The 26,118-nt window shown below is 43.1% G+C and overlaps 2 protein-coding genes across 7 annotated transcripts in view; one reads left to right on the top strand and one right to left on the bottom strand.

The window, feature by feature from the left end:
- Positions 1–13,651, bottom strand: part of primpol (primase and polymerase (DNA-directed)) — a 36,627-nt gene extending 22,976 nt beyond the window's left edge. For 2 of the 5 annotated variants that reach the window (XM_060835265.1, XM_060835247.1), the window contains exons 1-6: positions 13,536–13,651; positions 12,175–12,357; positions 7,231–7,337; positions 4,096–4,234; positions 1,707–1,854; positions 562–849 (exon numbers count right to left, since the gene is read on the bottom strand). In XM_060835265.1, coding sequence (XP_060691248.1) covers positions 562–849; positions 1,707–1,854; positions 4,096–4,234; positions 7,231–7,337; positions 12,175–12,354 — 862 coding nt within the window. In that variant the 5' untranslated portion in view covers positions 12,355–12,357; positions 13,536–13,651. Of the gene's footprint in view, positions 1–561; positions 850–1,706; positions 1,855–4,095; positions 4,235–7,226; positions 7,338–12,174; positions 12,358–13,298; positions 13,384–13,535 lie in introns of those variants that run through there. The other 3 variants (XM_060835254.1, XM_060835262.1, XM_060835266.1) reach the window with 3 other exon arrangements.
- A 113-nt stretch (positions 13,652–13,764) lies between these two features.
- Positions 13,765–26,118, top strand: part of casp3b (caspase 3, apoptosis-related cysteine peptidase b) — a 39,733-nt gene continuing 27,379 nt past the window's right edge. For both annotated transcript variants that reach the window (XM_060835236.1, XM_060835228.1), the window contains exon 1: positions 13,765–13,916. The gene's annotated coding sequence lies outside the window, so the exon portion shown is untranslated. The remainder of the gene's footprint in view (positions 13,917–26,118) is intronic.

Raw genomic sequence — 26,118 nt, 5'->3', positions numbered from 1 at the left:
GGTTAGCAATCTCAGAAAAATAAATTATTAATATATATGATTTTCTCCGAAACTACTTTGTCAGCATTTTCTACTTGTAGCTCAGATTCCCAATAGCTGCAGAACAAAGAAGGGTCATATTATGCTCAAAATATCAACTCTGTTTTTCTCTTTACACAGATGCTGTCGGAACTGCTCGGTTTCTCCAGCATTTTGTGTCTGACTCAGAAAAGCTAGGCTGCTACTAACCTCGTGTAACTCCTAAGGATCTATTAAAATGACTCTCCAATTTACCATCAATCTGACTGTGACTCCTCAGAAAAAACGGCCCACTGTTTTTTCAAAACCTAAACATTAAAATTAAGAAATACAAAACTACATTTTTTTGTTGTAATAGCTTATGGAATTATTTAAATGTATTCTCCCGTTATTTCTTGGTGCTACTCAACCAGCCACATCCTGCACTGCATTGGCCAACTGAGACTAGCTAACTAATTGAGTTATTCCTGGACATGTCCAAGAGGGGTCAGTTATTACTTGATTATTGACTGCATATATAGATCAAAATTAAAATGCATTTACCTAAATCCACAAACAGTTGGTCCTTTCCATGTATATCTTTGACAATTAGAAATGACAGATCCGGGTCCATATGGCTTTCATCCAATTTTTCCCACAATACAGACTTACTCCTTTTTGAGGGGGGATTTTCACAACCACTGACACTAGAATTCTTCCTAGAGACTTGAGTGACTGGAATAAATGTGTGAGTTGACAGCAAGGCACTGCAACCATCATCTTGGTCAGTTTTTCCACATCTTTTTTCCAATAGTCTAATCACAGGCTGCAAAATTGTTCTTATAAAACTTCCTAAAATAAAATGCAAATCTTATTGTTAAATGGTATGGTTATGTAATCACAGGCACAATAATTTGTTGCATACAATTACTTTAATTTCTTGCTTAATAATGCCCATGTTGGATAATAGCTAAATGGGAAGAAGGCGGAAGGGCAGTACAAACTCCAAGCCGCACACTATCCAGACTTGAAACTATGTCACTACTTCTTTGTTGTTGCTCAGTCAAATCCTGGAACTCCTTTCCGAACAGCATTGTGGGTACATGTACAACACTGTTAGCTCCAGTGCCCAAGCAGGCAGCTGTCCACCAACTTCTAAAGAGCAGTTCGGGTTTGGGCAATGTTGGCCTAGCTAGCAATATACGAATTCCCGAAATAAATAATACTAAAGAAAGATATTAAAACAATAGTGAATGTGAAAAATCAAAAATAAATGAGTAAAAAGCCTCTGGCTCATCTACAGCTGTCTTTCAGCAAACCCCAGATAGAGGAAAGGAAATCAACAGCAGACTCAGTTCTGAATAAATTTAAAATGTGCAAAGTTTATAAGATATGCTATTTAAATTAAGCCTTGCCCCTTTTGGTCAAAACCACTTAAGACTGAATAAATGTTTTCACTCACTCCAAAGATGGTGCAGATTTTAATAAATAATTTTCCAATCTCACAATTGCTCATCCTGACCCTTTGCATTTAGCCATTGTAACTGAACAAACATCCCAATATGCTGCAGAGAGGGTAACATTACAAGGAGTCTGCATAAAGCATTAGCTCTTGCTGTCCGCACCCGTTGATAGTGGGCTGTTTTGCTTTCGTTGCAATATGAAGACACCAAACCTAGTTATGAGAAACGCAATCACAGAAGACTTACCAACATGCACATTATTCTTAAAGACTGCATTAGGAAGATGAAATATTAGGTGTCGACTAAATTTTTGATGCGTACTGGAGTCCAAGTTCAAAACATCTTTCACAGAACAATTTATCTTGTGTATTTCTTCCAATTTTTGACAAAGATACTGAATAAAAGGAAGCAAAGTTTTATTGTTCGTACCTAATCAGATAAGGACATCATACACAACCACACAAAGTTCTTTTATGAAGAAGAAAATTCTGTACTTAAATATGTACACCATATCATTTTTACTGTACCATCAATTTACAGAACACACAATTTTAAGTCTTGATACAGAATGTTCTCGCAAAAATCAAGTTCAAGTAAACTGTATTTACTAAAGAAGCATTTAGAATATTAGAATGTTTTCATTTGTTGGGGCCGAATTCCATACTAACCAGTAGTCCTCAATTACCTACATCATTTTTTTAAAGTGTTAGCAAGTCACTAAATTACGAGGATATTATCGTCCAATCTAACACCTGTGCATATTTTCCAGCAGCGGTCATCATTTAGTAATCAAAAGCAGGAAACTTGGCTAACCTTCATCCCACTAGCCTCAGGACACTAAAACTAATTGCAGTTTCACTTCCCCTGCAGGCTGAGATCTGTTAACCCATATTTAACTTGAAACTTTACTTTTGTGGCTAAGCAATTCGCAAAAACCACAAAGTTAGTACATTGTTGTTTCATTTGTATACTTCAAGAGTTTTATAAAAATCCATTATCTGGTTGACCTTTATACACAAATAACGTAGGAGCGAATATTGAAACTGGGGACATGAACTGAAATGGGAGGACTGGAGAGTTGGAAAATGAGCCAACAACATGGAATGGATTGCTGAACATCTGATGAATGTTTGAGGACTCTGGGACTGTACTCTATGGAATATAAAAGGATGAGGGGAAATCTAATTGAAACTTTCAGAATACTGATTGACCTGGGCAGAGTGAACACCGGGAAAATGTTTCCATTGGCAGGCAAGATGAGGACCTGAGGGCAGTCTGAGAGTCAAGGGAAGACCTTTTAGAATGGAGGCAAGGAGAAACTTCTTTAGCCAGAGTGGTGAATCTGCAGAATTCATTGCCACAGAAGGCTGTGATTGCCAGGTCACTGAGTATATTGAAAAAAAAGATAAGTTCTTGATCGCTAAAGGGATCAAAGTTTACAGGGAGAAAGCAGGAAAATGGGGTTGAAAAACCTATCAGCCTTGATTGAATAGTAAAGCAGACTTGATGGGCCAAATGGCCTAATTTCTGCTCCTATGTCCTACAGTCTTATGGCCTGGAAGATAAAAACCTGGAAGCAGCCCAGAAACAAAATAATGCTGCAATTAGAGAAGTGTACAATTGTTTTAGACATTGAAATAAGATAATTATAATTAGATTTATTGTCACATTTACTCAAGTACAGGAATACAGTGAGAAGTGTAAAGGTTGTCAGACCCAGCGCCATCCTATGCATAAAGGAACGTAGGTACAAAATTATACCAGAATGTAGAGACATGATCTGAATACAAGTTATCAGGTTCCACAAGATGACAGCAAATTCCAGGTTTCCTCTCCCTCAGCATTGTCAGATTGTTTGCTTGAGATCCAGTCCTGGATGAGTTAAACACAACCCTCTGCGTGAAGCATTTCTGTCTGAAATCCTGTACCCTTGACATCAATTATATTTCTTCGGTACTTTCATGTCAAACCAGATTGTTTCCAACATTGGAATTTTATTTAATGTTGTTCTAAACCACCAAGCCCATTTTCTCTCCATCACAAAGATTCCTCAACTCTGCTCACCACCACCTTCTCGAGGGCAATTCAGAATAGTGCATAAATCTTGGCTTTGCCAGTGGTGCCCACATCTACGAAAGAACTTTTAAATATCATCCACCTCTCCGTCACAGACCATATGCTGCCAAAATTATTTTTAGCTTGTTCATCAGCCTTTGTTACCTCAGGAACCAATGCTATGCTCTTCTAGTATGCCACACATTTTCCAGCATTCACAATCTTTAGCTCATCCAAAGCTTCACTGCTCATAACAAGTAACCTGCACCATCTTTCATTGACTCATTCCCTGGGCTCAATGACTTGCATTCACTCCCAATTCCCCAATGCCTCAAACGTTAAATGCTTTTTTTGAAAATCCACCTCTTTGACCAAGAATCTTTTTTACTTTGACATAGATTACTATTTGATTAAATCTTTGTGACCTAGCCTGGGTTATTTTTACATTAAAGTCACTGTTTATATGCAGGATTTTTTTTTCAATCTGATGAAACTGACCTAAAATAAACAAATAAAATACTTCAATGAGAAAAAAAACCCAAGACAAGACACTAACGCTAAACAAATATAGTATCAGCACCTGAATTAACTTTGACACCATTTGCTTCCCATCACATTCTGGATTTGCTTGTTTAATGAATTCCAAGTCAAAATACAAATGGCACACAGATCCTTCTGGAATTACTTCATAACAATGCATTAATGACTTTCGATATTTCCTGCAAAACAGTGATGAAATACTGAAAAAATAGGAGGTGTAGGTTCACTTGTACTTGAAAATTTGAACATATGTCATGTTAATGGCTTTTGAAATAGAGGGTTACAAGCTTTCTAAAACTCAATTAAAAATTAAATATCAGCCTGTACAATAAGCCATTTCAACACTAAAAGCATCTTTGTTAAACTTTATTCAGCAGAAAGAGGTTAAATAGAACCCGAGTGATATCAGTAATTCTGCCACCCTGAGCAAGTTCAATCGTGCATATTTAGGAAGCAGCTTAAAGTTTGCCCTTTTAAACCCTAAAGGTTTGGACATAACTATACTTTACCAAAGAATTAGAAATTATTCCACTCAAGAATTCCATTATAATTAAGTGCATAACGTGTAAAAGGGTTTCTGTTTGGGTGCAATTGGCATCCAAAAATGCAAAATTTGAAAATTTTGAAAAACAATATTTCTGAAATTCAAACACATTTACGAATCACCAAATGCAAAACTGTCATGAGCCACTGTGTTTTGGCAGTGTTTCAAAATGTAGTACTTTTTAGTTTTGTTTTGAATTTTTTCTTGGGCAGGGGTATATTGAAGAATTACATTGGTAAAATGTAACCAATAAAGCTGAAAAAGCTAATTTCACACAAAAATAAGCATTTTTAATCAATGGTTATCAATGCATTTATATGTAGTTGACACTACATCACTCATTAGGACCTTAAATAATTGGTTCATCGTACAGAATGGAAGTATTGCTGAACAAAAAAACAAAACATCTTGTCGAAACTTTTAGTCTTGTACTCTTTAAGTTTCAAGAATTTGCAAGTTGAAAACCAAAATTTATACTGTATGCGAGGAAAATGCTGATTGGTTGGGAAGTGGATTCTGGTTCATAGAGGTATTGAAGGATGCATCAGTTAATGACAATTGACAAATAACTGTCAGAATTGAAATTCATGTACCACAATACACATTTGTGTGATAGGCAATAAGTACTTTCGGTTTGATAGAAGCATTCTGTTAGTGGCAAAGACCTTTGGGTTGTTACTCTAAAGTAGCAGAATTAAGCTTCAGTGCCACTGTGATACCTGGTGTATGGGCAACACTTCTGAAGGATTGGTTGATAATATTACATATGACTTTTGCAACAAACTAGATACTGACCATATTGAATCAGCCCACCCTAGCAAATCTTGCGACACATTGCCAAGCATTGGCTGTATTTTGGTGATTAGACAACTTTTATAGGATAATCCTGAATGTGCAAAGAATTACAGTGAAATCAATTCATGGATTTCAGCTGGGCTCACAGATGGCAGATTAGAATATGAAGAAAGCTACATTTATTAATATACATACTCTTTGCAAAAAAACAGCACGCAATGCACTCATCTGTTTGAAGTTAACACAATAGGTGACAGCCATTTGTTTATTCATTTCTTAGGGCAACGCCGTGACCAAACCGAGTCATCCTATCTAGTTTAAAATCTAAAGAAAGCCTGACAGTCAACTGTCAATCATCTTTAACAGCCAAAATCACAGTGACAATGCTTCTATCAATCATGCATCAATACCGTCCGCTTATACAGCTTACAGTTTGGGGTTTTGCTCTGATATTGGTATTCTTGAGAAGTGTTCTGATGGGTGCAAGGCAAAAGACTTTGACAAAATGTTTATTTTCTACCAATATTCAAAAAGGACTTTACAAAACTATTTTCTAGCCAGATTAAATTAGTTTATGGGTAATATATAAAACAAAACTTAAAACCTTTCAAAATGCAAACATTTTTTTACTCTTGCACCTAAAACACCCAGCTTATGTTTTCATAAATTTCTCGAGGGCCTGCAAATGAGCACAGTTAACACATATTCTATTGATTAATTCGCCTTAGAGCTGATGGCAAGTTTGAAGCCGGGGCCCAATTCTAGTTTCTTTTTAAAATAAACACAGCGTAGGTTTTCAGAAACTCAAGTTGCTCTACATAGAATGCGTACTTAAAATTCCAAAACATTTTAAACACCAATCATGCAGATTTCTGAAATGTGCCCAAATAAACAGCACCTGCTCTACAATAAAATCATTGGAGGTGAGGGTGGATGGAAAAGTGGCAGGAAGGGCACCCGCAGAACTTTGCTGGTTTCCCCCACCTGCAAACCCACCTGTGGAGCAGTGGTCACACTTACAGGCCCCATAGGCAAAGTTTAAAATTCGAGTAAAACGTGAGGTCTGCAGATGCTGGAGATCAGAGCTGAAAATGTGTTGCTGGTTAAAGCACAGCAGGTTAGGCAGCATCCAAGGAACAGGAAATTCGACGTTTCGGGCCAGAGCCCTTCATCAGGAATGAGGAGAGGGTGCCAGGCAGGCTAAGATAAAAGGTAGGGAGGAGGGACCCGGGTGAGGGACGATGGAGATGTGATAGGTGGAAGGAGGTCAAGGTGAGGGTGATAGGCCGGAGTGGGGTGGGGGCGGAGAGGTCAGGAAGAGGATTGCAGGTTAGGAGGGCGGTGCTGAGTTCAAGGGAATCGACTGAGACAAGGTGGGGGGAGGGGAAATGAGGAAACTGGAGAAATCCGAGTTCATCCCTTGTGGCTGGAGGGTTCCCAGGCGGAAGATGAGGCGCTCTTCCTCCAACCGTCGTGTTGTTATGTTCTGGCGATGGAGGAGTCCAAGGACCTGCATGTCTTCAGTGGAGCAGTGAAGTGTTGAGCCACGGGGTGGTTGGGTTGGTTGGTTCGGGCGTCCCAGGGGTGTTCCCTGAAGCATTCTGCAAGTAGGCGGCCTGTCTCCCCAATATAGAGGAGGCCACATCGGGTGCAGCGGATGCAATAGATGATGTGTGTGGAGGTACAGGTGAATTTGTGGTGGATATGGAAGGATCCCTACGGGCCTTGGAGAGAAGTAAGGGAGGAGGTGTGGGCGCAAAGTTTAAAATTCCCCTAACACTGAAAATCCACATGAATCACCTTTATTAGGATTATTAGCATTATATACTCACTTACTGATAATAAAACCATAGCTCGGTGTATGTTGTGACAAGGTAAATTCGTTGACCATGTCCAGTCTCCTTCTTATCATTTTCATTCTCCAAACCAAATACATGAACATCCTTTAAAATAAAAGTTCAAAGTAAACAGAACTTAGGCACACATATATATTTTGCCTGATGTTTACTAAACTATTGCAATGGTATTATGTTTTGGTTGCTGTACAGTTCTGTTTGGTAGCTGGACTATTTGTGTGGAGATGTATGTTCCGGACTGAGGGAAATGATTAGGGTGTGTGTGTGTGTGTGTGTGTGTGTGTGTGTGTGTGTGTGTGTGTGTGTGTGTGTGTGTCAGCCCACAAGAGCTGAGATTATAGCTTGCCACCTGCAAATGGAAGACAACCAAAAAACTGTTTATGGGCCTTTAAGCACTACTGTCAGAGGCTGACTACATCTCCCATGTTATGTCTAAGGAATAGTACAGCAATCTGGAGGCAGCTTCCTGGTGACCTCCCACTTCCAGCAGGCTTAGTGGCCATTCTTTAATGCTGGACTCTACAATTACAACCCACTTTTAATGTGGTTCACATCCCTCTTCCTCCACCACTGTATTGGGCCAGCTGCTGGAACCATTTTTAAAAAAGAGTAAGTCAAAATAGTTAAGAGAGTTGGAACTTTCACCTTGGAATAAACTCTCACTCAGTTACCTGAGAAGTCAGCCTGCTGTTCACTCTAATCTGGGGTGTCTTCCATTGGCTCTGGTTTCAGAGCTTGCCCTGTGTCCTTAATTGATTGACATGACTACCCTCTAGCGTCTAACTGGCTAATTTGGGGAAAAAAAATCACAGATGAGTGAGAGTTTCTCGTACATCTGATGCCCATATAGGCTTGGCAGTGAGGTCCTAAAGCCATTAGGAAAAATCCTGACCAGAGTTTCTATCCATGAAAATGGGATACACGCAACCTCTCAAGGTACCATCATTACCATTCCTCACAAGTAACCACACAATACAAAAGATTCACTAATTGATGTTTCATCCCCATTACCAAGTATGAACATGCATCCTTTGGTTGACCAGCGGCTGTTCTTAAAACTGAAAATGAGATGATGGGAGAAAAAGTTGGGTAAAGAGGGAGTTGTTATGTGGTGTCAGCCCCTGTCAATTTAAATGCCTAGTGTCACTGCATCTCTCAATGTGATTGTTTTTACAGGAAAACTTAATTTCAAATAATTCTTACTGACCTGTTTTAGGTAATTTTTCACATAGTATTTTACTTGTACATTGGCTGAAATGATTATTCTCTGTCAAAGATGTTCATTGATCCAAATAACTTTGTTTTTATTTTGCTCTTGACATCTGATTAAAACCTTCTGATAAAATTTCAGAGCAGAGTATTATCAACCAAGGAGTTCTCTTACAAATACCCAAATATAGCAGAAGAATAAGAATCTATCCGGCACACTGGAAAACTGTTGTGTGTGTAGCATAGCAATGGCAATTAGAACTTCCAATTCCAATGAGTTGTGTCTTTCAAATAGACACAAACTAGATCAATGTCTACAAATTAATTTTCATGAGTGCATTCTACTAAAGATGCAACTTTCTACTAAGCCATTGAAGTAGAAAAAAAATTAATAATTGGCTTAGGTGTTATTTCCAGAGCTGATTTGGCAGCAAAAAATCAACAAAGTAATCCTAAAGGGACCACTTCAACAAACAAAAGCTAAAGACAGAAACACACGCACATAACAAAAGTTGCACGAGGATGTCACCAAACACTTAACAGCTCATGAAGTACTTTCAAAATATAAACACTTCACAAATACAATACAATAACCAATTTGCTCACAGGAAGCTCCCCTGAGCAGCAAGGAGAAAAGTAACATGATAATTGGTATTTAATGATACTAGTAGAGGGATGAATATTCACCATGAAAGCAGACCTTCAATTCTCTTGGTTGAAAAGTGGCACAGGCTGTTCTGCACACATATAAGATGGCAGACAGAATCACAGTTTAGCGTTTCATTTGAAAAGCAGCAGAGCCTCCTTGAGTGTTGCACTGAACTTTCACCCTGGACTACATGCTTAGGTTTATGGACTGTGATTTGAAAGAAAATCCACTGACTCAATGGCACAAATATTATTACTGTGCCAGAATGATGCAAACACATGTCACTGAAAATGGCAAAGTGAATTGCTTAATGGAAAGTGTGGCAGGTTGCAACCTGACACTCTCTGTGAAAGTGACATCTCATTAAAATGCTTAATGTCTGTCTGAACTGTGTACTTCCCAGAGATTGCAATTTTCATCAAAGGCAGGTAAGTTTGTAAAGCCCATGCCGGTCAGTTTGTGGTCCTCAGAGGAGTTGAGGTCAGTGTGGGCTCAATGGGCTGAATGGCCTGCTTCCACATTGACAGGATTCTATGATTCTGTATAATCAGGGACAACATTAAAGTAAAAGTAAAAGCATACAATGTGGTGAAGATCAGTGAGAAGCTAGAAGGTTGGGAAGACTTTAAAACTCAGCAGAGGTCAAGTAAACAAGCAGTAAATTAGAAGATGAAATGAAGGTAAGCTAGATATATAAGAAAGAGGCACCGTGGACATTGGACTGCTGGAAAATGAGGCTGGAGAACTAGTAATGGGGAACAAAGAAATAGTGGGGAAACGGAATAGGTACATTACATCAGTCTTCAAAATAGGTGACAATTAAGAGAGTTGGGGGCAGACGGAGTTTACTGGCCATCACTAACCAGAAGGTGCTGGGGAAACTGAAAGGTCTGAAGGCAGATAAATCACACAGACTAGATGGACCAAAACAACATGGTTTTGAAGCAGACAGCTGCAGAGATTGTGGAAGCACTGGTGGTGATCTTTCAGGAATTGCCTAGAGTCAGGAAGGGTCCCAGAGAACTGGAAAATGGTGAATGTAACACTTCTGTTTAAGAAGAGAGGGAGGCAGAAGTCAAGAACTAATAGGCCGGTTAACAACAACCGATGTCAGGCCAAGAGTCCATTATTCAAGATGAGTGTGTAGATATCTTGGAAATGCACAGCAATTTAAAGCTGAGTCAGCATGGCTTCATCGAGGGGAGGTCATGCCTGACAAATTTGATCCAACGTATTGAGGAGGTAATGAGCAAGTTACATAAATCTATTTGGATTTCCTGAAAGCCTTTGATAAGGTGCCATACAGGAGGCTGATAAATAAGATAAGAGCCCATGGTGTTTTGAGCAAGATATTTGCATGAATAGAAGACAAGCTGACTGGCACAAAGCAGAGAGTAGGAATAAAGGGGTCTTTTTCAGCAATGGCAGCCATGACTAGTGGACTTCTACAGGGGTCAGGGTTAGGACCATAACTATTCTTATTATATATTAATGATCTGGACAAAGGAATTGCTGGCCAATCATTGAGTGTTTCCAAGACAGACAATTTGGGCTCTTGATTAACAAGGAGATCAAAGGTTACTGGGAAAAGGCAGGAGAACGAGACTGAGAAAGTTATCAGCCAAGATCAACCAGCACAGCAGACTTGATGGGCTGAATGGTCTCACTCTGCTCTTATGGATAGTCCTGGAGCTACATTTTTGACAGTTTTAAGAGATTCTAACACGAGCTGCTTTCGGTCTGGAGATTAAATTAATGATTTAATTTAATTTCTTGAGCTTTTCAAAGACTTCCCAATTTTATTACAGGAATCATGAGTACTATCCGGAGTGGATATTGAGTACATTGGTATGGAGATTTACGGAGAGGCACGGGTGTCTTGGAGGTAACAAGGGTATTAAGAAGCATGAAGTGGCTTGGGAGCCCAACAGTCTTGTATAAAAACTGGACTGATGTCCAAGTGAATGGGTGCAGGCTTCTCATCTCGCAGTCTCAGCATCTATTTACTTCTGTTCCAATTTCAGGCTCATTCTGCAATCAGCAGTGTCAAACTCCAGCTCACCCTCAATTCCCCAGGATGAAAAGACCTGGTTCATGTGCTTTAATTAAGACCTCAGTAAAGCAATGTCAGGAATTGGTCTAATTCATGATTCCTAAGCTAATAAGGAAAATCCATTTCAAAGTAATCACTTTTAAGAATGGAACTGGCCCTCAGACACTTTTCAACAGACATAATGCAACTACACACAACACTTAAGCTATTTCTAACCATATGAATTTCTCATACTAGAAGAGCTATGACATTGCAATGCAAAATCTGTTTGGGATTGGTATGAATTCACCAAGACCTCCTAATATTTAAAATGTTTGCCTATAATGAATACTTTGAGTGGATTGTTTTTAGTTTCCTTTGCTTTCCACATAACATATTCTGGAAAGAGTTTATGAGCAGTTGAACAAAGGACAAAATATAACTACCTTGCTCATAGATCAGAAAGATATTTTATAAACAAGGCATTATGCATAAACTAAGGGTAATAGTGAAATGAAAGTTACTTGACTTTTATCACTGCTGGTTACTATGTGATAAAAAGAGCATGGGATTTAATAGACAGTTCATAAATTGATATCTACAAGAAAATGGTAATATTTGTACCATGGTACACCGGTACAAATTACTGTACTTTCATCTTTATTGCGGCAATAAATAGAGGATTGCAACACTTTAAGGTTGGATTAGGCAATCATTTGATGGGTGATGGGAGTCTAACGTTTGTACAGTTCTAAATGGTTGAAAAAAATCAAAAGCTTCAGGGAAGTACGTGAAATGGGAATAAGTATAAATTGAATCAATGTACAAATTTCGATGTTTGATTGAAAAAAAAACAAACATTCACATAGATGCATTTAGTTTTTTAAATACAGATCTAACAAATGGGGTTATGGTTTCTAGAAACTTCAGTCATTCATAGAATACTTATTTCATTCCTAGGAATCCAAATATTATTCACTGTACAATGAATCTCAATTCACATTTCTAAAATACAGTAATATATTTTACTTTACCTCCTTACAACTCTTGGCAAAATTGAAAGCTTGATGCTGACGATGAAACAACTTCCAAACTGATGATGGTTGCCATGGTTTTGAAAGTTTTGGTTTGTAAGTTTGGCTGATGGGGTTTTTCTGATAATTGCTTGCCAAAGTTTCAATATCCTTGATCCTTTGCTTCCAGTTCTTCTTCATACTCTGGAGAACCGTAAAACAATAAGTTGAAGCTCTCTTAAGATCACAACATAAATCAGGTTCAGGAAAGCCAACATTTCTTAATTTCATATCTAATTTTCCATAATTTGTCAAAAGACATATACAGGTATAATAATGACTTAAACACACTTGCCGCAAATGTACAACCATTTGGTTATAAAATGTGTCTTTCTTCCCTTCCTAATACATTAATTCCTAAACAATAGTTCCTAATATTTAAAATGTTTGCCTACAATAAATACTTTGAGTGGATTGTTCTTTAGTTTCCTTTGTTTTTCTCACAACATATTCTGCAAATACATGCTAGAATGAGAGAAATATCAAAAATATCCACGAGAAAATTAAAAGGAGAAATAAAAGTAATATTGATGTGAATTGAACTCAAAATTAAGAGATGGGAAGCAATGAGTTAACCACTTAACCATATTACATGTTCTCTCCCCACCAAAAACATATTCAGCAGGTAAATGTTAATGGGGGGGGGGTTGTTGGTAAAGGCAGTAGTGTAAAGCTAAATGTAAAAATGGTTGATCTAGTAATTCAGAACCTCAGGCTAATGTTCTGGAGTATTGGTTTGAATCCCACAAAGCAAATGGTGAAATTTTATTTTAAAATAAAGAATTCAAGAATAAAATAACAACCATGTAACCACTATCAATCATAAAAACCTATCTGGTTTGTAAATGGCCTTTAGGGATGAGCTATCCTCATCAGATCTGGCCTATATGCAACTCTCATCACATTTTTGTTATTATCTTTTAAAACAATTTATCATTTTTAGAATATCATTTCTAGATTTTACCTTTAACTAGAAAATGGAGCTAAGCCATATTGAGAGGAAAAATTCACAGACCAGATATTTAGTTAACAAATAAGGTCATTTAGGATGGACAACGTGTGACAACTTTGTCAATGATACCAACCTTCGCTGAATGAATATATTATACACGGTCTAAAATAGTAATAAAATATGGGATGTGCACAAACATGGTGTACGTTTTCAGGATGAATAATCCAAGAGCGAGACTGGTTTCAAATGAATGGAGTCAAGCAGATGAAAGCAAACACCAGTGCAAATTGAAAAGTGGGACTTGGACGATCACTAGTTCTGCGTTAAAGTAAAACGACAAATATAAGTCGACAGGGTCTGAGATACTCACTTAGGTCCTCTAGTTAAACAGTACATTACAAACTGAGCGCGAAACTGGATGACAAGTAAGAAAAGCGCTGGATGTTGTAATTTGGAGAAGGAAGACAAGGCAGACCCCGGATCCAGGAATGGGGGAGGGGGGAGGAAAGAGCAACGAGCCGCTTCAGCACTGCGCCTGCGGGAGGGGGCGGAGCCTGAAGAAGCGGTGCTCTTTTTCAGCACTGCGCCTGCGCGGATTGGTTTGTGTGTGGGGTGGGGGGTTGACATCCCCTGGATGGACAGGAACACGTTTGGAATGAGGAGCGGTTGGTGACGTAATGTTAGTAGGAGCTGGCGCTCTAGTCTGAACCGAAGCTGCGACCGGACTGGACGTCAAGTGAAGAAGTGAAAGGTGGGCAATTTTCTTTTAAAATTGCGTTTTGCCTGTTCAGGCTTGTGTTCGCTCCATGAATAAACAATAACTCCAACTTGCACTAACAGGGGCGGTGTTTACCCTGTACTGGGTTTTCCTTCTAAAGCTATCTTTCTGTGTCTCAGGTGTGGTAAATGCTACCCACTCCGACTGCCTGCTTTCTGATCAGCTGCAACCTCCTGTCTCTCACCGCTTTGTTGCTCTAACCTGGTGAGCTTTGCAGTGTCGAGTTTAAAAGAATCCTGCGCTACTTTTTTTTATGAGGGCGCATTTGCCTAAAGTGTAGACTACGAAAGTTGCCAGGTTGGCAGTGCAAAGTTCGTGTAGCTTCATTTGTGTATTTCCTCTAAGTTTTTCTCCACGTTTAAAAAAGACGCTATCCTTGGGGATCCAGAACGTTTATGATTGATTTCACTTGTCTTTCTTTTAATGTTGAGAAGGCAAGCTCCTGTCGTGTACATATAGTACAGCCAGCGCCTGTTTAAGATGAAACCAAAACCATTCTCGCTCGTTTTGTTTGCACAAGGAAAGGAAACGAAGTCAATCCAAAAACGTACGCTTTAAAAACAAATTGAGGCTTGCTTATCAAATTATTTTATTGGACAGTATGTTTGGTTTCATCTTTCTTCCCTCACCCAGTGCAAAGTAATTAAAAATAATCATTCATGTACTGAAAATTTTGCAGTTGATAATCGTTTTGAGTTTGTCCTAAATTGATGCTATTTTGGATGAGCAGAAATGATAGTAGTGTTACAACTCCTCCTGTCTTATTCAGTTGGGAGAAAGTGCCACACCAAGGCACAAACAAGCTTGGTAAATTGAGAAACTGTGACAAGTGCAATATTGACAAAACATAGGTCCTTATGTGTAGTCGTAATTTGGTTCTTATCAGTTTTTTATTTTTAATGATGTGATGATAAGGAAGCACAACACATCTATTTCTTCAGGAGGACAAGAAAAATTAGCATTTCTTTAAAATTTTAAAGTCTGGTTGAAGACTTGTAGCTCGGGTGTCCGTTGTTGTGGTTCTGTTCGCCGAGCTGGAAGTTTTTGCTGCAAACGTTTCGTTCCCTGGCTAGGGAACATCACCAGTGCTATTGGAGCCTCCTGTGAAGCGCTGCTTTGATGTTTCTTCCGGTATTTATAGTGGTTTGTTCTTGCCGCTTCCGGGTGTCAGTTTCAGCTGTAGTAGTTTGTATGTGGGGTCCAGGTCCATGTGTCTGTTAATGGAGTTTGTGGATGAATGCCATGCCTCTAGGAATTCCCTGGCTGTTCTCTGTCTGGCTTGTCCTATGATGGTAGTGTTTTCCCAGTCAAATTCATGTTCCTGGTTGTCTGAGTGTATGGCTACTAGGGATAGCTGGTCGTGTCGTTTTGTGGCTAGCTGATGTTCATGGATGCGGATTGTTAGCTGTCTTCCTGTTTGTCCTATATAGTGTTTTGTGCAGTCCTTGCATGGTATTTTATAAACTACATTAGTTTGGCTCGTGCTGGCTATTGGGTCCTTTGTTCTAGTGAGTTGTTGTCTGAGTGTGGAAGTTGGCTGTGTGCTGTTATGAGTCCTAAGGGTCGCAGTAGTCTGGCTGTCAGTTCTGAGACGCTCCTGACGTATGGTACACCGCCCTAATAGTGAGAGGGAAATTGAGAAACAAACTTGCAAGGGGATCTCAGCTATGTAAGAATAATATGGTGGTTATGGTAGGGGATTTTAACTTTTCAAACATAGACTGGAAGAAAGTGAGGACTGCAGCTGCTGGAGATCAGAGCTTGAAAATGTGTTGCTGGAAAAGCACAGCAGGTCAGGCAGCATCAAAGGAGTAGGAGAATCGACGTTTTGGGCATAAGCCCTTCAGAAATGAGGAGGGTGTGCCAAGCAGGCTAAGATAAAAGGTGGGGAGGAGTGTTGGGAATACGATGGGTGGAAGGAGGTTAAGGTGAGGGTGATAGGTGGGAGAGAGGGTAGGGGCGGAGAGGTCGGGAAGGAGATTGCAGGTCAAGAAGGCGGTGCTGAGTCTGAGGGTTGGGACTGAGAAAAGCTGGGGGGGTGGGAAATGAGGAAGCTGGAGAAATCTGCATTCATCCCTTGTGGTTGGAGGGTTCCTAGTCGGAAGATGAGGCACTCTTCCTCCAGGCGTGGCATTGTGTTGCCGTGGTCTGGCATGAAGAAGGCCAAGGACCTGCATGTCCTTGGCGGAGTGAGAGGGGGAGTTGGTGTTCAGCCACAGGGCAGTTGGGTTGGTTGGTGCGGATGTCCCAGAGGTGTTCTCTGAAACGTTCCGCAAGTAGGCGGCCTGTCTCCCTAATGTATAGGAGGCCACATCGGGTGCAGCGGATGCAGTAGATGAGGTGTGTGGAGGTACAGGTGAATTTGTGACGGATATGGAAGGATCCCTTGGGGCTTTGGAGGGAAGTGAGGGGGGAGGTGTGGGCGCAAGTTTTGCATTTCTTGCGGTTGCAGGGGAAGGTGCCAGGAGTGGAGGTTGGGTTGGTGGGGGATGTGTGGATCTGACAAGGGAGTCGCGGAGGGAGTGGTCTTTCCAGAACGCTGATAGGGGTTGGGAGGGAAATATATCCTTGGTGGTGGGGTCTGTTTGGAGGTGGTGGAAATGATGAAGGATGATACGATGTATCTGGAGGTTGGTGGGGTGGTAAGTGAGGACCAGTGCAGTTCTGTCCTGGTAGCGATTGGAGGTGAGGGGTTCAAGAGCGGAGGAGCGGGAAGTGGAGGAGATGCGGTGGAGAGCATCGTCAACCACGTCTCAGGGGAAATTGCGGTCTTTGAAGAAGGAGGCTATCTGGGTTGTTCAGTATTGGAATTGGTCCTCCTGGGAGCAGATGCGGCGAAGGCAAAGGAATTGGGAACATGGGATGGCATTTTTTACAGGTGTCAGGATGGGAGGAGGTGTAATCTAGGTAGCTGTGGGAGTCAGTCAGTTTATAGTAAACGTTGAGTCGGTCGTCCGAGATAGAAATGGAGAGGTCTAGGAAGGGGAGGGAGGAGCTTGAGATGGTCCAGGTAAATTTGAGGTCAGGATGGAAGGTGTTAGTAAAGTGGATGAACTGTTCAACCTCGTGGGAGCATGAGGTAGCGCCGATACAGTCATCGATGTAGCGGAGGAAAAGGTGGGGGGTTGTGCCAGTGTAGTTGCGGAAGATGGACTGTTCCACATATCCTACGAGGAGGCAGGCATAGCTGGGGCCCATGCGGGTGCCCATGGCAACTCCTTTGGTTTGGAGGAAGTGGGAGGATTGGAAAGAGAAGTTGTTCAGAGTGAGGACCAGTTCAGTCAGTCGAAGGAGGGTGTCAGTGGAAGGGTACTAGTTGGTTCGGCGGGAAAGGAAGAAGCGGAGGGCTTTGAGGCCTTCGTGATGGGGGATGGAGGTGTATATGGACTGGATGTCAATGATGAAGATAAGGTGTTGGGGGCTGGGGAAACGAAAAACATGGAGGAGGTGGAGGGCGTGGGTGGTGTCCCGAACGTAGGTGGGGAGTTCTTGGACTAAAGGGGACAAGACCGTGTCAAGGTATGCAGAAATGATTTCGGTGGGGCAGGAGCAGGCTGAGACAATGGGTCGGCCGGGGCAGTCAGGTTTGTGGATTTTGGGCAGGAGTTAGAAACGGGCGGTGCGGGGTTGTGCGACTGAGGTTGGAGGCGGTGGATGGGAGATCCCTAAGGTGATGTATGGATGGTCTGGGAGATGATGGTTTGGTGGTGGGAGGTGGAGTCATGGTCAAGGGGGCAGTAGGCGGAGGTGTCCGCGAGCTGGCGTTTAGCATCAGCAATATAAAGATTGGTGCGCAAAACTACCACCGTGCCTCCCTTGTGTGCTGGTTTGATGGTGAGGTTGGGGTTGGAGCGGGGGGAGTGGAGGGCTGCGAGGCCTCTTACCCGCCCTTGATCTCTTCATAGCCAACTGCTGCCGTGACATTGACCGCCTTAACCTGTCCACCCCTCTAAAACACCCACTCCAACCTCTCACCCTCGCAACGTGCAGCCCTCTGCTTCCCCGGCCCCCAACGCCTTATCTTCACCATGGACATCCAGTCCCTATACACCTCCGTCCGCCATGACCAGGGCCTCCAAGCCTCCATTTCTTCCTCTCCCAACGTCCCCAACAGTACTCTTCCACTGACATTCTCATTCGTTTGGCTGAACTGGTCCTCGCCCTTAACAATTTCTCCTTTGAATCCCCCACTTCCTCCAGACCAAAAGGGTAGCCATGCGCACCTGTATGGGCCCCAGCTATGCCTGTCTCTTTGGCTACATAGAATAGTCCATCTTCTGTAATTACACCGGCACCACTCCCCACCTCTTCCTCCACTACATTGATTACTGCATTGGCGCCACCTCGTGCTTCCGCAAGGAGATTGAGCAATTCATCAACTTCACCAACACATTCCACGCTGACCTTAAATTTACCTGGACCATCTCTGACACCTCCCTTCCCTTTCTGGTCCTCTCCATCTCCATTAATGACGACCAACTTGACACCAGCATTTTTTACAAACCCACCGACTCCCACAGCTACCTGGATTACACCTCTTCCCACCCTACCTCCTACAAAAATGCCATCCCATATTCCCAATTCCTCTGCCATATCTGCTCCTAGGAGGACCAGATCCACCACAGAACACACCAGATGGCCGCCTCCTTTAGACACCGCAATTTCCCTTCCCACGTGGTTAAAGATGCCCTGCAATGAATCTCGTCCATATCCCGCAACTCTGCCCTCAGACCCCACCCCTCCAACCGTAACAAGGACAGAATGCCCCCGGTGCTCACCTTCCACTCTACCAACCTTCGCATAAACCAAATCATCCGCCAACATTTCCACCACCTCCAAACGGACCTCACCACCAGGGATATATTTCCCTCCCCACCCCTTTCCACCTTTCGCAAAGACCATTCCCTCTGTGATGACCTGGTCAGGTCCACGCCCCTCTACAACCCACCCTCCTGTCCTGGCACCTTCCCCTGCCACCGCAGGAATTGCAAAACCTGCACCCACACCTTCCTTGCCTCCATCCAAGGCCCTAAATGAGCCTTCCACATCCATCAAGGTTTTACCTCCACATGCGCCAATATCATTTATTGTATCCGTTGCGCCCGATGCGGTCTTCTCTACATTGGGGAGACTGGATGCTTCCTAGCAGAGCGTTTAGAGAACATCTCTGGGACACCCGGACCAATCAAGCACATCGCCCTGTGGCCCAACATTTCAACCCCCCCCCGCTTACTCTGCTGAGGACATGGAGGTCCTGGGCCTCCTACACCGCTGCTTCCTCACTACCCGATGCCTGGAGGGACAACGCCTCATCTTCCACCTCAGAACACTTCAACCCCAGGGCATCAATGTGGACTTCAACAGTTTCCTCATTTCCCCTTCCCCTACCTCATCTCAGTTGCAAATCTCCAGCTCAGCACTGTCCCCATGACTTGTCCTACCTGCCCATCTTCTTTGCCATCTATCCATTCCATCCTCCTCCCTGACCTATCACCTTCATCCCCTCCCCCACTCACCTATTGTACTCTATGCTACTTTCTCTCCACCCCTACCTTCCTCTCACTTATCTCTCCACCCTTCAGGCACTCTGCCTGTATTCCTGATGAAGGGCTTTTGCCCGAAACGTCGATCTTACTGCTCCTTGGATGCTGCCTGAACTGCTGTGCTTTTCCAGCACCACTAATCCAGATTACATTTATTCCCCATCCTTATCTTGGCGAGGAGGTGGTGATGAGCCACTGTCTTGAACTACTTCAGATCATGTGTTGGTGCTTCCACAGTGTTGAGATGAAGGGAGTATCAGGGGTTTAATCCAGTGATAATGAAAGAATGGTCTGAGATTTGGATGGGGCTTCCAAGCAATGATATTCACACACATCTGCCTTTTGTGTTTTGTAATGGTAGATGTTGTGGACTTGGAGGTGTTGTTTAAGAACTCTTGATGAGTTTCATTAGTGCTTCTTGTAGATAGTACACATTATTGCTATTGTTCCTTGGTGGTGGGGGAATTGAATGTGGTAAATATATATTGCCAGTCAAGCAGACTGTTTTGTCCTGGAGCACAAAATGAGGTCTGCAGATGCTGGAGATCACAGCTGCAAATGTGTTGCTGGTCAAAGCACAGCAGGCCAGGCAGCATCTCAGGAATAGAGAATTCAACGTTTCGAGCATAAGCCCTTCATCAGGAATGAGAGAGAGTAGCCAAGCAGGCTAAGATAAAAGGTAGGGAGGAAGGACTTGGGGGAGGGGCGATGGAGGTGGGATAGGTGGAAGGAGGTCAAGGTGAGGGTGATAGGCCGGAGTGGGGTGGGGGCGGAGAGGTCAGGAAGAGGATTGCAGGTTAGGAGGGCGGTGCTGAGTTGAGGGAACCGACTGAGACAAGGTGGGGGGAGGGGAAATGAGGAAACTGGAGAAATCTGAATTCATACCTTGTGGTTGGAGGGTTCCCAGGTGGAAGATGAGGCGCTACTCCTCCAGCCGTCGTGTTGTTATGTTCTGCCGGTGGAGGAGTCCAAGGACCTGGACCACGACCCCACCTCCCACCACCAAACCATCATCTCCCAGACCATCCAGGACCTCATCACCTCAGGGGATCTCCCATCCACCGCCTCCAACCTCATAGTCCCACAACCCCGCACCGCCCGTTTCTACCTCCTGCCCAAAATCCACAAACCTGCCTGCCCCGGCCGACCCATTGTCTCAGCCTGCTCCTGCCCCACCGAACTCATCTCCCAATACCTCGACACGGTCCTGTCCCCTTTAGTCCAAGAACTCCCCACCTACGTTCGGGACACCACCCACGCCCTCCACCACCTCCAGGATTTTCGCTTCCCCGGTCCCCAACGCCTTATTTTCACTATGGACATCCAGTCCCTGTACACCTCCATCCCCCATCACGAAGGACTCCAAGCCCTCCGCTTCTTCCTTTCCCGCCGCACCAACCAGTACCCTTCCACTGACACCCTCCTTCGACTGACTGAACTGGTCCTCACCCTGAATAACTTCTCTTTTCAATCCTCCCACTTCCTCCAAACTAAAGGAGTTGCCATGGGCACCCGCATGGGCCCCAGCTATGCCTGCCTCTTTGTAGGATATGTGGAACAGTCCATCTTCCGCAACTACACTGGCACCACCCCCCACCTTTTCCTCCGCTACATCGATGACTGTATCGGCGCTGCCTCGTGCTCCCACGAGGAGGTTGAACAGTTCATCAACTTTACTAACACCTTCCATCCCAACCTGAAATTCAGCTGGACTGTCTCAGACTCCTCCCTCCCCTTCCTAGACCTTTCCATCTCTATCTCGGGTGACCGACTCAACACAGACATCTATTATAAACCGACTGACTCCCACAGCTACCTGGACTACACCTCCTCCCACCCTGCCCCCTGTAAAAACGCCATCCCATATTCCCAATTCCTTCGTCTCCGCCGCATCTGCTCCCAGGAGGACCAGTTCCAACACCGCACAGCCCAGATGGCCTCCTTCTTCAAGGACCGCAGATTCCCCCCAGACGTGATCGACGATGCCCTCCACCGCATCTCCTCCACTTCCCGCTCCTCCGCCCTTGAGCCCCGCTCCTCCAACCGCCACCAAGACAGAACCCCACTGGTTCTCACCTACCACCCCACCAACCTCCGCATACAACGTATCATCCGCCGCCATTTCCGCCACCTCCAAATGGACCCCACCACCAAGGATATATTTCCCTCCCCTCCCCTATCAGCGTTCCGCAAGGACCACTCCCTTCGTGACTCCCTCGTCAGATCCACACCCCCCATCAACCCAACCTCCACCCCCGGCACCTTCCCCTGCAACCGCAGGAAATGTAAAACTTGCGCCCACACCTCCACACTCACTTCCCTCCAAGGCCCCAAGGGATCCTTCCATATCCGCCACAAGTTCACCTGTACCTCCACACACATCACCTATTGCATCCGCTGCACCCGATGTGGCCTCCTCTATATTGGTGAGACAGGCCGCTTACTTGCGGAACGCTTCAGAGAACACCTCGGGGACGCCCGGACCAACCAACCCAACCACCCCGTGGCTCAACACTTTAACTCTCCCTCCCACTCCACCGAGGACATGCAGGCCCTTGGACTCCTCCACCGGCAGAACATAACAACACGACGGCTGGAGGAGGAGCGCCTCATCTTCCGCCTGGGAACCCTCCAACCACAAGGTATGAATTCAGATTTCTCCAGTTTCCTCATTTCCCCTCCCCCCACCTTGTCTCAGTCGGTTCCCTCAACTCAGCACCGCCCTCCTAACCTGCAATCCTCTTCCTGACCTCTCCGCCCCCACCCCACTCCAGCCTATCACCCTCACCTTGACCTCCTTCCACCTATCCCACCTCCATCGCCCCTCCCCCAAGTCCCTCCTCCCTACCTTTTATCTTAGCCTGCTTGGCTACTCTCTCTCATTCCTGATGAAGGGCTTATGCTCGAAACGTTGAATTCTCTATTCCTGAGATGCTGCCTGGCCTGCTGTGCTTTGACCAACACATTTGCAGCTGTTTTGTCCTGGAGTCTGTTAACCCACTTGAGTGTTAGAGTGCTGTAAACATCCAAGCAAGTGGGGAGTATTTCATAACTATTTGGTATTGTGCCTTGTGCAATGGGAAGTCAGGAGTTGAGGCAATTGCTATAGATTTGCAATGTTCTTGTTCCTTTTATGTTCTTATATGATCATTTAACTATGTTGAAGGAGACCTGAATGATGCTGTGTATTGTACAAACATCCCAACTTTTAGTGCGCACTGGTTACTGAAGGTATCTTGTGCTTTGGGATATTTGATTCTATTGCAGATGCTATGTAAATACAAGTTATTGGTCTTGCTGGATGTCATTTTTAGAACTCTGCAATTATAAGTATGTTCCAACATTTAAAGTACTCTATTTTTGACTGCAGGACAATATGAAAGTGCTAGTTGATTCAGATATTCATCGAAGAAGTTGGTAAAAATGAATAATGTCATTTAAGATATTGATGAATAATGTCATTCTGTACTTGAGAGGTACATAAACTAAGCAGTGCTTATGAGGAAGAGTGGGATAAGACAGAAAATGGTGTGAGTTCTGTTAGATTAGAGCTCGTCATGGAACTAGTACAAGTCTCAATGGATTCAGGTGCATTCATTACATCATTACATCAATACCAATGAAGTCATTTCCCATGTGGCTCTGGCACATTGAGATTACCTCATCATTATTGATGAAAACCCAGCTGAATAATGTGAACTAAACACATTTTCAGCATTACCTTCCAAATCCACAACCCCCTTGACCTAGAAGGAAAAGGACAGTACTGTATTGCAATACAGCCACTTGTAAACTCTCTCTTCCCCTGTCCACTGTAGCAAAGGTATCTCATCACCACCTTCTTGAGGTCAGTTAGGGATTGAAAGTAAATGCTAGTTTAGCTAATGTCACGCACATTACATAAATGAACAACTAAAAATCTCAATTTGCTAAATTGTTTTAGTACAGTAACAGTTTAGGTTCCTTAAATTCCTTGATTACAGTATGCTAGTGAATGTGAAGGAATTATTTAAATAAAAAATAGCAAAATGGAACAGTCAAGTTTGAATGCCAGCATTGATATGATTGGTTTATTTCTTGTCATGTGTACTGAGGTACAGTGAAAAGATTTATTTATGAGCAGTATAGGCAGATCATAGTGCAGGTGGTTCTGTTGTAATGTGCGTTTTGTTAACACAAATTTGCTGTAACATTGAATTGGGGGCACTTTCTAAAGCTCAAACTTTTGAAACTTATGTTGACTATAATGTAATTACACTACCAATACTTTAATTACTGCTTCAAAAGAGCAGTTTTTCTATAATGCTCTGTTACACAAGAAAGCACATTATAGAAGAACTACCAGTAAGTAAGGGTATATTTAGATTACTTAGTGTGGAAACAGCCCTTCGGCCCAACAGGTCCACACTGACACACCGAAGCACACCCACCCAGACCCATTCCCCTACACTTAACCCCTACACCTAACACTACAGGCAATATTGGGTGAAAAAAAAACTTAAGAGGCATTAAGGTTTCATCTCACAAGGTGTGCACTAGGCAGGATCAACATTAGCAAGGTCAGCATTATTTGAAGTTAGAGGATCTAATGATCAGTCTAATGATGGCCAGGAAGAAGCTGTTCCTGAACCTAATAGTGCGTGTTCAAACTTCTGTGTCTTCTGCCTGATGGAAGAGGTTGTAGAAGATCATTTGCCAGGATGGAATGGTTCTTTGCTCATGATTTGGAGGTGCCAGTGCTGGACTGAGGTTTACAAAGTTAAAAATCGCACAACACCAGTTCAGATTGGATTAGATTCCCTACAGTGTGGAAGCCGGTTCTTTGACCCAACAAGTCCACACCGACCCTCCAAACAGTAATCCACCCAGACCCATTTCCCTCTAACTAATGACATCTAATACTATGGACAATTTAGCATGGCCAATTCACCTGGCCTGCAAATCTTCGGACTGTGGGAGGAAACCAGAGCACCTGGAGAAACCCACGCAGACACAGGGAGAATCTGCAAACTCCATACAGACAGTTGCCTGAGGCTGCAATCAGATCTGGGTTCCTGGTGCTGTGAGGCAGCAGTGCTAATTACTGAGCCATCGTGCTGTCCTAATCACCTGATGAAGGAGCAGCACTGTGAAAGCTAGTGCTTCCAAATAAACCAATTGGACTATAACCTGGTGTTCTTTGATTTTGGCAGCCTTTCTGTGGCAATGAGCTATGAAAATGGAGTGCACGTATGGAAGGTTGGCTTCCGTGATGATCTGCACTGTGCGCACCACCTTCTATTGTTTCTTATGGTCTTACAGTTGCTGTACCATGCCGTTATGCACCCAGACAGTATGCTTTCATTAGTGCATCTGTAAAAGTTGGTGAGGGTCCTTTCCTGTGCAGCTGAGGGTGAAGAGTGTTGTTGTGCCTTGAGCATCGCATCTACGTGGGAAATCCAGGATAGAAGCTATCATAACTCCTCAGAACGTGACACAATCCATCCTCTTGACCTCCGTTCCGTTGATCTAAATGAGGATAGGTTCTCCTCCTTTCGTTCTGAAGTCAACGATCAGTTCTTTAGTTTTACTAACATCAAGAGAGAGGTTGGTCTCATTGCACCACATCACCAAGTCCTCTATCTCCTTTCGGTATTTTGATTCATTAATGTTTAGATATCTGTCCCACTATGGTAGTGCATAGAGAGTCCATTTGGTACATCATGTCTGCACGAAGATGAAAACAATACAGATGAAAGGTTCAAAACAACAATTTGAACTTGTATATCTCTGACAAAGTGCTGAGAGATTTTTATGGCTTTAGGAATACTATCATAGGAATGTAGAAAACAGGAGGAGGCCATTCAGGCCTGTGGGCCTATTCCACCATTCAGAATGAATGCAGCTGAATATTCCAACTCATTAATCTGTTCCTTAATCTGTTATTTGGATAGAACTGAGAAATAAGAAAGGTATGATCACCTAATTGGGATTGTATTATAGTCCCCCCCCCCCACTAGTCAGAGGGAATTGAGAAACAAACTTGTAAGGTGATCTCCGATATCTGTAAGAATAATAGGGTAATTATGGTAGGGGATTTTAACTTCAACTGGGACTGCCATAGTGATAAAGGTTTAGATGGAGAGGAATTTCTTAAGTGCGTACAAGACAATTTTCTGATTCAGTATGTGGATGTACCTACCAGAGAAGATCAAGTTTTAGACCTGCTCTTGGGAAATAAGGCAGGGCAGATGACTGAGGTGTCAGTGGGGGAGCACTTTGGGGCCAGAGATCATAATTCTATTCGTTTTTAAAATAGACATCTAAAAGTTGAAGTTCTAAATTGGAGAAAGGCAAGAACTTTCGAAAGCAGATTGGAGGCAGATGTTCGCAGGTAAAGGGATGGCTGGAAAATGGGAAGCCTTCAGAAATGAGATAACAAGAATCCAGAGAAAGTATATTCCTGTCAGGGTGAAAGGGAAGGCTGGTAGGTATAGGGAATGCTGGATGACTAAAAAAATTGCGGGTTTGGTTAAGAAAAAGAAGAAAGCATATGATGGGTGTAAACAGGATAGATCGAGTGAATCCTTAAGTATATTCCTACTTTCTTTGTACTCGAAGAGGGAAATCAGGAGGGCAAAATGGGGCCAGGA

This window comes from Hemiscyllium ocellatum, chromosome 2 (genome assembly GCF_020745735.1).
Source record: "Hemiscyllium ocellatum isolate sHemOce1 chromosome 2, sHemOce1.pat.X.cur, whole genome shotgun sequence".
Taxonomy (NCBI): Eukaryota; Metazoa; Chordata; class Chondrichthyes; order Orectolobiformes; family Hemiscylliidae; genus Hemiscyllium; species Hemiscyllium ocellatum.
This window is presented reverse-complemented; position numbering and strand designations above follow the sequence as displayed.